Genomic DNA, 12,273 nt, shown 5'->3' with positions numbered 1-12,273 from the left:
GTTAGTAGACTGATTGGAAATTGATCAGAGTGTGCAGTGCAGGGTTTAACATATGCACAAAATGAAGCAATTTAGTTAAAGTGTAGCAATTTGATTTTAGATGCAAAAGCCGTATCTGAAGCACAAAAGTTTCCATGGTATGATTTTAAAGGGTTGCTGGCTTACTTGGGCATGTGCCCAGGATCTGTGGCCACTCTCTTTAAGAGCTATGACTATACTCAGTTAACCCCATGAAGAGAATCCTTTGGCCCTTTCCTCAGGATCCCAGGTCAGACAAACCAGACAAAACTCTGGTTCTGCTATTGATGTAAACTTGCAGGTAGCTCTGCTCCTCAGGTACCTTCTGGGCATCCAGTACCCCCCCTCCCAAGTCATTGCCCTGCAAAACTGGAGAGAACTGTAAACCCTTTCTCTCTCCCTGAGCTGGAGACTCGCCTCAGTCCTCACCAGGTGTTCCAGGGAACAAAGGTTAGTAGGAGACAGAATTCAGGCTTGCTTTGTTCTTACACCTATATAGTAAGACTGTACTTTCTAGGTAAGGGGTCTCTTGGTTAGAAGAAAAAAATTCCTAGTCTTAATTCCCTGTTCAGAGTTAAGAAATTTGTCTTCAGACTAAAACAGTGGGAAACAGAGTTAAAAAAAAAAAAAGAAAGCAGGTGTAGTCAGAGAGATAGGAGGAGGACTCAGGAAGGAGGGAATGCTCACAGAATCAATTGCCTGGAAACCTAGAAGCGTGAGTTATGGGGATTTTGTTCAAACAAATTATCAGAGATTTTGGACACTGCTGTTTCAGAAAGAGGGGAATTCAGAATAAGAGGGAATGAAGGAGTGGGCAGTAGAAATTGGAAGCTCCCTCTCTACATTGTGTGGTGCTATCAGGTTAGTTTCATTACTACCTGCCTCCACCTGCAGCCTGTACTGTCTTTTCGTCTTCTATATACTCCTGAACTGTTTAGAGTCTACCCATCTTTTAAGCCTTAGCTCCGTTTCACTTCCTCCTTTAAGTCTTCTCTGAAGATTATAGTTTCTATTTCTTTCTCCATTTCCTGAAAGCTTATTGAGTTCATTGCTACAATCACACTAGTTAGAATGTAATAGTTGTGTCAAAAGTGTAAGCTTTTTGATATAGCTATATCCTCTCCAGCAAGGCAGTGTAATTTTTGAGTTTGGACACTGTATTGTAAACTTCTTTTGTATACTCTCTGGAAAAATTCTGGGCTTATACCTATTAAATATACTCCCAGGTCTAAAGTTCTGTTAACTATTCAAGAACAACCACTTAAAAATACTGTATAAAAGCTTCTATCTCAACATGCTTAAGCTAAATTTTCAAATAAAATGTATCTATTTTGACTAACTCACAAAATCGCCTATAGATGAGTTGAACACTCTCACTTATTCAGAATTGTCAAAAGAAGGGACAGCCCCCATTGCTAGAAGTCTCTAGCAATGAGTCCTCAAATTCGGTCTGTATTGAGTAGTGACTTTATAATCACCCCGATGGTAAAAGTGTCAAATTTCGAAAACACCTAGAAAAGAGAGTGAAATGATCATTTAACAATAGCCTGCTTCCCTGCCAAACAAGGGGAGTTGACCCGGTTTCCAAACTCACTTTGGCTCAGATTCTAACCCGGGTTTCGCATCGTTAGTTGTAGGCAGCCAATTGGGCCGTTTGGGTGCCGTGCATCCTGGGATCTGTAGTCTCTGGCTTCTTCCTCCCGACTACGAGTTCCACCTAGCAGTCGGAGGACGGTTGCTTGGTATTATTAGCAAGCGGGAAGTATGGCGGTGGCGCGCGTCGACGCGGCTCTGCCTGTTGGAGAAGGTAAGGCGATCCCCACCCCTGGGTCCCCATGTTTACTCCATAGAACTGAATTATTGTTACCTGGTGGAGAGAAGAAGACTGGGTTTAGGGGTTCAGTTCTGGACCAGTTCTTCTGATGTGGGGTTGTGGGCATCGCGGAGGCGCGCTGCCCTCTGGGAGTTGAAGTCCCCTGGGCGCTGCCTGGCTCTCCGGCGTCGCAGCGAGGGCCAAGCGGGGGACTACAAGCCCCAAGAGACCTTCGCGCTGCCCCCGCGCTCCTGAGGATGCCTGGGCGGTGGGTTTCTGGCCGCCGCGGTAATCTTTCTTGGATGTTTACTTTGAGTTCTGGGTGCCCAAGTGAAAACTGCAGAATCTCCCCCTTTCCCGTGGATTCCTAGAAAGTTCAAGAAAACCCTGTCTCAAACACAGCTCTCTAGATTGACGTTGGGGGCTTCCCTGGTGGCGCAGTAGTTGAGAGTCCGCCTACCGATGCAGGGGACACGGGTTAGTGCCCCGGTCGGGGAAGATCCCACATGCCGCGGAGCGGTTAGGCCCGTGAGCCATGGCTGCTGAGCCTGCGCGTCTGGAGCCTGTGCTCCGCAACGGGAGAGGCCACAACAGTGAGAGGCCCGCTGACCGCAAAAAAAATAAAATAAAAAATCTAGATATAGATAGATAGAGATTGACGTTGGACCCTTTCTTGGAAGTGTCCGGTGGCCGTGATAAAATCTGGGGGTTATCCAGAGCCCACAGTTCTCCATGCCTTTTTCTGCAGACCGGGTCCTGAGATATAGCTTGGTCTCTGCCCAGCGGAACGCGCGGCGTGGGTGCTTTTGTAGGTGCCGTGTGAGCGGAGCTCCTTTGTTTTGGTTACAGTTCGGAGGCTCTGGGTCAGGGTCAGGGCTGAAGGTGAATGCTCGTCTCCACCGCTTAGATCTGGGGCTCATTATCTAGAAGGGAGAGTCTAAGAGGTCTCTCGATCCCTTTGAATTGTGTGCAAAGGCTATGCATTTTCCTGGGACGGTATATATCTTTCACCAAATTCTCAGAATCGAATGACCCCCTCTCCCCGCCCCAAATGCTAGAAGCCATTAGACAATGGAAAAACGTTGGTTGAAACCCTTCAGGAGAGGAATTTCGCATAATTATTTCCCGCAGTAATCTTAATCTGGGTAGAAATATGAAATTGGCAGTTTCTCTGGCCCGCCCCCTGCACAATCTATCTATTTGTGATAGATATCACAAATCTATCTGTAGCTCTTAAACTCCACCTCCCCAGCCCACCATGGCAATGTACTGATAATAATAGTTAACATTTATACAAGCACTTTTTATATGAGCAAGACTATGTTCTGAGTGCCTTTTTTTTTAAATTATCTCATTTTCTTTGTAGAACAACATTATAAGGCAGGTATTATTATCATTCCCATCTTACAGAGTAGAAAAGTGAGCCCAAAAGAGATCAATAACTTGCCCAAGATACCACAGTGATTAGCTTAGTGGAGCCAGGATTTGAACGTCTGTTAAACATACCAAATTACTTTATTGAATTCTGTGTGCCAGGAATGGGACTAAGTGCTGTTCATATGGTTTCTCTTTTCATCCCCACATCAATTTAATGAATTAGGTATATTATTTCCATTTTGTAGATAAATTAACTATACTTTGATTTTCAAAATAGTTTGGGCACTTTATGATATACTGATATTATAAGCACATTGGTCTCTATCAAAAGATTAGTTACATTTAAAAAATACTGTCATTACTTAGGCACAAAATATTGAAGTAATAGTTTATATTTAAATGTGAAGAATTCCAAAGTATTATATCAAAGAAACTTGAGTAGATGGACTTCCGTAGTGGCACAGTGGTTAAGAACCTGCCTACCAATGCAGGGGACTTGGGTTTGAGCCCTGGGCTAGGGAGATGCCACATGCCATGGAGCAACTAAGCCCTATGCGCCACAACTACTGAGCCTGCACTCTAGAGCCTGCAAGCTACAACTACAGAGCCTGCGAATCACAACTACTGAAGCCCGGGCGCCCTAGAGCCTGTGCTCTGCAACAAGAGAAGCCACTGCAATGAGAAGCCTGCGCACCGCAACTAGAGAAAGCCCACGTGCAGCAACGAAGACCAACACAGCAAAAATAAATAAATAAATTAATTAATTAATTTAAAAAAAGAAAGAAAAGAAACTTGAGTAGAATATCACAAATCTAGGTATAATTTGATATTTCTAAAGGAAAATGAATAATTTCAATCAGTAGTCACTTAGAAATTGATTGCTTTAGTTTTTAAAGCTTGATGTTTATTATGCTCTAGTGTTTTCTAACTCTAAATGTATAAGATTTTATGAGTATAATTTTATCCCTATGCTCAGCTGTTGTAGTTGTGTTTTCTAACAGTTTCCCTTCTCTTTTCAAGGATCAGTGGTCAATTGGTCAGGACAGGGGCTACAGAAATTAAGTCCAAACTTACCCTATGAAGTTGATATTCATACTTTGATTCTGGATAAAAATCAGATTATTAAATTGGAAAATCTTGAGAAATGCAAACGTTTAATACAGGTAGGTATTGCTATGTGGGGGAAATAGTTATATAAGACCAGTTTATTATTATACAAAATAAAAGAGTAAGATAACAAAAAGTAACTCTGCAAGCCTAGAAAGCAGTAAATGTTGCCTTAAATTTTTAGAACTTTTAATAACAAATAAATTTATTTAATAAATGAATAAAATAATTTAAGAAAAAATTTAAAAAATTAATTTTTACATGATGATTATTAAGTGATGCTTTTTAAATTTCTACTGAAGATGAACACATTTTTGCTGCCTTTAGAGTAGACTAGAAAAAAGAGCACTTGTTAAAAAAGAAAACATTTTATGTTGGCAAAATATTGTGTTGTTAAGATAACCTTTTATTTCATGGTGGGGGTAAAGAGTTGATTAGTTCATTCCTTCAACAAATGTTTATTGGGCCCTTATGTGTCTGGTACTGTTCTAGATTTTGATGGAGATAGTGAAAGGACTCTGTTATTGTGGAGTTTACATTCTCAAGTAGTTGCTGTGTTAAAGATGTTTTCTTTTAGTAGTTGGAGGAGGTCTGATTGCTCAGCTTTATCTGTATTTTCCACTGCTTAGGAATGACAACAACAACTAATAGTTGCACTGCAGAATTTTTAGACAATATATGTGAAAAGTACAAATTGGGTTTGTATATTTGGGAATGTTGGGCCATATAAATAAATCTTTTTAACCACCCTAATGTGAAAGTAATATTTATATTTTACTCCTAAGAATAATGGTATGTTTTCTTTCCACAGTTGTCAGTGGCTAACAATCGGCTGGTGCGGATGATGGGTGTGGCCAAACTGACCCAACTCCGGGTATTAAATTTGCCTCATAATAGCATTGGCTATGTGGAAGGCCTAAAGGAACTAGTACATTTGGAATGGCTGAATTTGGCAGGAAATAATCTCAAGGTGAATTGTTTCTTTTTTTCTTTCTTTTTTTTTTTTTAAGTAATTAGGTTTTTTTTTTTTACTTCACAAAAGTATTTGCTGTGAAAAAGAAATTTAAGCAGTATAGAAAAAAATAGAATAAAAAGTGAAAGTATCCACTCCCATTCCCCAGAGATAATTTCAGTTAACATAAACTGAAAAAAAAAAATCTCATTTTGAAAATTCATGCTGAATTAAGTTTTATGTACATGTTTAATGGTACAGTGGAGAATATAATGTTTTAAAAGTCAGGAGATCTGGCTTCTAGTCCTGCTTCCACCACTTAGTAGCTCTATAATTTGGGGTAAGTTAATAAATATTTCTGTGTCTTATTTTTTGATATGCTAGGTAAGGGAACTGGATTAAATGATGATAACTGACTTCTATTGAGTATGTAATGTATGCTAAGTACTATTCTAACCACCTTAACAATTTTAACTTATTCAATCTCATGACAGCCAATAAGGTAGGTACAGTCTTTATGCTTATTATATAGATGAGGAAACTGAAGTACAGAGAAGTTGAGTAACTTGCCCAAGGTCACACAGTCAGGAAGTTGCAGAGCTAGGATTTGAATCCAGGCAGTTTGGCTCCATTGTTAAATTGTAAAGTCTATGTTATACCAACTGTCACATGTCATCACTAAAAGTTTCTTTAAGCTATAAATATCTGACTCTACTCTTAGAGAAATAATGAAGGTAGAAACTAGCCATATAGCAGTATGCCAGATTCTGTTGGCACTGCCTCTTTTTTCTCTTGCTAAGCCCTGCTCCTCTGCTTCTGATAATGGGCAGAGGAGGCAAGAGGCTCAGCTACAGGAAATAGGGAAGAATTTCATTTTTTGATTTCATGTGCGTGAAATAATGTGATCCTTTTCTTGTAATAGGCCATGGAACAAATCAATAGCTGCACAGCTCTTCAACACCTCGATTTATCAGACAATAACATACCCCAGATAGGTGATCTATCTAAATTGGCATCACTGAAGGTAAATGTGTTTTCTATGTCATTTCTGAAATTTTATACTAAAATACCAAGAGAAAATAACCTAATTGATCTAAAATCAGCCTGCTGTTATGAAGAACAGATAGTGTTCATTATGATAAAAATTCTATTAGAGTACCAGAAATTAAGTATGGAACTTTTTATTGTTAATTTCTATAATTGATTTACTTTAACTAAAACTGGTTGTTGTAGTTAAGGTTAATTCTTATTTACCATCCAACAAACATGATGAAATTCCCTTCATGCCCAATCAGCCAACGTTAGCAGCTTCAGTTATATAGTACATAACATGTTGGTGGGCTTGAGAGTAAACATTCCTGAACTTTACTTTGTTTTTTGACACTCAAGATTGCTATTTTTTTAGTAATAGATATTACTAAATTATCAAAATTAACTTCACTTTAATTTAAAAAATCTGTGGCCTGTAGCACTTTTTATAGAGGGGAATGTAATCAAATAAGTCAGGGGTCCCCAAACCCTGGGCCATTAGGAATGGGCTGCATAGCAGGAGGTGAGCGGCAGGCGAGTGAGCAAAGCTTCATCTGTATTTACAGCTGCTCCCCATTGTTTGCATTACCACCTGAGCTCCGCCTCCTGACAGATCAGCAGTGGCATGAGATCCTCATAGGAGCGCGAACCCTACTGTGAACTGCTCAGGCGAGGGGTCTAGGTTGCACGCTCCTTGTGAGAATCTAATGCCTGATGATCTGAGGTGGAGCTGAGGCAGTGATGCTAGCACTGGGGAGCAGCTGCAAATACAGATTATCATTAGCAGAGAGGTTTGACTGCACAGAGACCATAATAAATCAATTGCTTGTGGACTCATATCAAAACCCTATCAGTGAATGGCAAGTGAAAACAAGCTCAGGGCTCCTGATTCTGCATTATGGTGAGTTGTATAATTATTTCATTATATAATCCAACATAATAATAACAGAAATAAAGTGTGTAATAAATGTAATGCGCTTGAATCATCCCCAAACCATCCCCCCACACCCCCACCCCGCCCCCGCCCCGGTCTGTGGAAAAATTGTCTTCCACAAAACTGGTCCCTGGTGCCAAAAGGTTGGGGACTGCTGAAATAAGTAACAGTTGGCACCACAGCTTCAACATGTGTAGGCTTTTTCCATATTTTTCCTCCATTGGATATTATTAGCATCAGATGAATTCATTAACCTTAGAAACAGTATTATTAGCTCAAATTTCACTATATTGTTAGCAGAAATCATTTTTAGCAACAATTATTCTAAGCAATTTGATGTAGCCAGATACTAAGAGAATTCAAATGAACTAAAAATGATTGAACTTTTTTTTTTCTGGAATGGAGGCATGATTACCTTATCAGAATCCTGGGTGTTGGGACTTCCCTGGTGGCGCAGTGGTTAAGAATCTACCTGCCAGTGTAGGGGACATGGGTTTGATCCCTGGTCCAGGAAGATCCCACATGCCTCGGAGCAACTAAACCCTGTGCCACAACTACTGAGCCTGCGCTCTAGAGCCCGAGAGCCACAACTACTGAAGCCCGCGTGCCTGGAGCCCGTGCTCTGCAACAAGAGAAGCCACCGTCATGAGAAGCCTGTGCACCGCAACGAAAAGTAGCCCCCGCTCGCTGCAACTAGAGAAAGCCCACATGCAGCAATGAAGACCCAACGCAGCCAAAAAAAAAAAAAAAAAAATCCTGGGTGTTGGGAGTATTCGCTTTATTCTTCATTGTTGCTGACTTAATTTGAGTCAGCACCATCTCTAAGCACATTCAGCCTTCCTCAAGCTTTAAGTTACCAAGAGAATATAATTGCAAATTATGGGTTGTGGGTTATCTCTCTCTCTTGGAAAATTTGCTTTATACCTGATTGTTTTAATGAATGTTTTCTTTCACTTTTCTCACCCTCTGTTTTGATGTTTTAAAAGGAAATGAACACGTATGTTGGAAATTGCTCAAGTTTTAATAACTTAAATCTCACAACATGCCTACACTAAGCATATGTTCTTGGACAAGTCTTTAAACTTTCTTGAGCTTAGAATGTGGATGTGAAAAAGGAGAGTTGGACCAGAAGACCACGTAGGACCCTTCCAGCATTAGCAGTCTTTGATTTGTGTGTGATGAGAAGTATAATAAAACAGATCACTTTATGTTTGTGCACACCATTTTGGTTTTATCAAAATAGACCAATTTATTTGTAATCTTTTCATTTGTAATGCATTTTCTTTTTACTTTCAAGACCCTACTTTTACATGGAAATATCATCACCTCTCTTAGAATGGCACCTGCTTATCTACCCAGATGTCTTGCTATACTTTCTTTGGCAGAAAATGAAATCCGGGACTTAAATGAGGTAAAATTTGAGGGTATCTTATGGGATCTGGGAAGCTGGAAGGTCAGGAGAGATGCAGGAAAGGGTTGTGAGCTCACTTTAGACTGTGAGCATCTTGGAAGAAACTGCTATCAGGATGAAACACTTGGCTCTAGAAGACCATTATTTTTCTTTCTACTTTTACTTAATGTCAGTGGGTTATTAAGGCTTAATTTCATTTGCAGTGCTGTACTTATCACTCCATTGGGAAGTAATTGTTGGTAGAGGGACATGTACATTAACAGGGTTAATAAGGCACACTCTGCACCTTTTTCTGGCTGCTGTTATATTTTCAAAATAGGGTTCTCTTTGCTAGGAAACAGTGCTTTCTAAGGGACTTTGTGCAGCAAGGACAGATGGCCATATTGTTGGAATTTTGGAAGTCAGTGGATAATATAAGAGTGTTACTTGTCACTTTTCAAAACAAGAGGGAAATTGTTACATTCTCAAACTGCCAAAGATGTGTAATCAGTGGAAGCCCTGCGCTTGACACTGAGTAGTCCATTTCATTCAACAAAGCTGTCCTTTGTTCCAGATCTCTTTTCTGGCATCCTTAACTGAATTGGAACAGTTGTCGATCATGAACAATCCTTGTGTGATGGCAACACCTTCCATTCCAGGGTTCGACTATCGGCCATACATCGTCAGCTGGTGCTTAAACCTCAGAGTCCTAGATGGATATGTGATTTCGCAGAAGGAAAGGTGAACGTGACCTCTTTAACATCACACTTATTATGGAAGTTAACTGAAAAGCCCATTTCTAGCTTACTACAGATTAATAAACTGAATATTTCTTGAAATGTGCATTTAGAAATTAAGATCATTTGTACCATCATATAGCAGACTCTGTGCTGTTCATTTAGGATTTTTTATCCTTTCTAAAAAAAGATAAGAAATAAATATCAACCTTAGAGGTTGGGGCTAGTGAGTTTAACTTCTTGCCCAACATACAACAAATTGATTTCTAAAAATCCTTTTGTTAATCGATTGTTTGGGGCTTGGAGCATTTCTACATAGAAACCGTGTTATAGATGCTGTGTAGGATTTCAGATCAATCCCACAAAAGCTTCTATCCATCATATTGTAAAGGCAGTATTAATAATACCTTAGTACCCAACTACTCTTAATAGCAGTGACCTTGGGAAAATGCGTGCAGAGTTCCAATTTGGAACTGGTAGCAGACATGCTGATTGGTCCTCACCTTCTACCTGTGAAACAGCAGAAGTGGGAACTCCCCCTTCTCTAGATCTTTGATGGTTTTTGCAGCTTGGAGCTGGGACCCCTGCATGATGGGGTCTTCTGGACGCTGGCACATGATCAGTAGAATCAGAGCTTCAGGGGAGGTAAGGAACTAGGTTGTGGACAAGAAGGGGTGGATTTAGAGAGGATAGTGAGAATCAGGATGACTTAATTCTCTTCACTCTGCCTCATTTCTCTTCTTCCTTTCACTGCATACACACCTGCATTCATGGACTCAACACATACATTCTTCCTCGCTGTTTTTGTCCTGTTCTACAGATTGAAAGTCGCTTGAGGGGTTTCCCGATGGGAGAAGGAATGGTAGATTACTGACAGGGTTTTCCTTTTCTTTCTCCCTCTCTTGCATCTAGTTGCTGTATAGGGTGTGGGGCAGTGAGGAATGGCAACCAGGAGCTACATAGTGGTGGTGCTGGTGTAGGGTGCAGGACATATGTCAGCTCTGGTTTGCCTACAAAAAAGTGTGGCTTTTCCTTTTTCCTGCAGTGAGTGTTGCTGTGTATTCAGACACCTTATTTTATTTCAAACTGTGGGTAATTCTAAAGCTAGAATATGGGTTTACTTGGATTATCTTCTCTGGATCTTCCTTTAATAGAAAGAAAGACGTTATCAGATTTCTCTGTGGGAGTAGGACTGGCAACATTTTCATATGTGGCAGCAGCATGGTGAGATGGGCAGAGGTAAGGGTTTGGTATAAAGAGAGACCTGGGAAGAGAATGAGACCTGGTCAGGAGAGACAAGAGAAAACTTCACATCTTTCCCTGCCGCCCATTAACAGTGTGGCCTGGACAAGTTCCATAACTTCTCTGAGCCTTAGTTTTCTCATCTGTAAAATGTGGCTAAAACTACCTAGCTTTCAAGGATGCTATGAGAACTAAAGATAATGGATATAACATAATACTGGTCAGACAGTAGATGCTTAATGAGTGATAATTGTCATTATTACTTAAGGATAGGGACTGGGGATTGAAGAGTTTTGTAGAAACTAAAGCTAGTGTTAAAAAGCAGAAGATATCTGTTGAATAGATGAATAATAATGCAAAGGCTATGTTTCTATACTGTGGAAATGGTTTTAATCCAAGTGACTTTAAGGTGAATTTGTATTTTTTTGGAACTTTCTCTATAATGTTTTGTAGTTGTTTAATTTCAGATTCTTCAGGAGGTAGGGAAGAGTGGACTTTTACTTGGGTAGCCTCTCTCTCTCTGTGGGGTTATTCTACACTAAAGTATGGGAGGAAGGAAGAGGTGGGAGTGTAGCATAATAGCAACCCTTTCTCAGACAGATTCTTTTCCCCCCCACATTAAAAAAAAATTGCACAGTATCATATAATTCAGAAATAGTTCAAACGTACTATTTAAAAATACCCATATAATCATCACTGAAAATAAGACTAGAACAAAACCAGCACTCCAGAGATCTCCTTTGCCCCACTCTCATCATAACTCCCCTCCCCACTAGAGATAACCACTATGTTGATATTTTTGATAATTCAGAAAGATTATTTTTTTCCTCATTTATTATGGAGGCTTCAAATCAACCAGCTCCCACCAGAGTAGCTAAAATTAAAAGGACGGACAATACTAAGTATTGATGAGTATGTAGAACAATTGGAACTCTCATACACTGTTCTAGGAGTGTAAATGGTGCAGCCATTTTGAAAAACTGGCAGTATTTACTGAAGTTGGACTTGTAAATACACTATGACCCAGCAGTTTGGCTTCTGGTATATACCCTAGAGAAATAGGTGCTTATGTCTACCAAAAAACATGTATATAAGCATGTTCGTAGCAGCCTTATTCATAATAGCTCCAAACATTTGGGAGCTATGTGAGACATTTGGGAAACAACCCAAATGTCAGTGCATAGAAGAGTGGGTAAATAGAGTCCTATTCAAACCAAAGAACCTAGGTTGTTGAGAAAAATGCTGCTGCAGTTGATGTCTGAGACAACTGTGTAGTCTGTAAACAGTACTCCCATGTTTTAAAACAACTCTGGAAGTATTTTGTCTTGGAGGGAGGAATTATTCTAAGGGAGAGCTATTGACTGAAAAATGAGTGGGTAGCCTGAGCAGTGTTCCAGCATTTTCCTGGTCAGCCTTGGAATTGCCCTGAAGGATAGGCAGGAAGGAATTTCTAGTTTTTGTATCTATCCAGCCTGTTGTTTGCTAAGAACAACCAAGTTAAATTTTTTCTCCATGATGAAAAGTGTCCCAAGTTCCCTGATGACCTTGGGTAGCCAGATCTTAAGTGTGTGTGTCACCCAAAAAAGTAACTTGAGCAGTCACCCACCGCTGTGGTGCTTTGGCTGAGGGCTTTCTCAGAGAGAAGCACACCTGGGGAAGGACCTTTGTGTAACA

General features: G+C 40.1%; 1 protein-coding gene across 2 annotated transcripts in view; it reads left to right on the top strand.

The window, feature by feature from the left end:
- The first annotated feature begins 1,713 nt into the window (after positions 1-1,713).
- CEP97 (centrosomal protein 97) overlaps positions 1,714-12,273 on the top strand; it is a 28,432-nt gene continuing 17,872 nt past the window's right edge. For both annotated transcript variants that reach the window (XM_004313249.4, XM_004313248.4), the window contains exons 1-6: positions 1,714-1,825; positions 4,229-4,371; positions 5,127-5,285; positions 6,190-6,291; positions 8,528-8,641; positions 9,195-9,361. In XM_004313249.4, the coding sequence (XP_004313297.1) occupies positions 1,783-1,825; positions 4,229-4,371; positions 5,127-5,285; positions 6,190-6,291; positions 8,528-8,641; positions 9,195-9,361 (728 nt within the window). In that variant the 5' untranslated portion in view covers positions 1,714-1,782. The remainder of the gene's footprint in view (positions 1,826-4,228; positions 4,372-5,126; positions 5,286-6,189; positions 6,292-8,527; positions 8,642-9,194; positions 9,362-12,273) is intronic.

The sequence above is a fragment of the Tursiops truncatus genome, chromosome 4 (genome assembly GCF_011762595.2).
Source record: "Tursiops truncatus isolate mTurTru1 chromosome 4, mTurTru1.mat.Y, whole genome shotgun sequence".
NCBI classification, from domain to species: domain Eukaryota; kingdom Metazoa; phylum Chordata; class Mammalia; order Artiodactyla; family Delphinidae; genus Tursiops; species Tursiops truncatus.
Note: the sequence above shows the minus strand (reverse complement) of the source record. Positions and strands in the feature narration are given on the sequence as shown.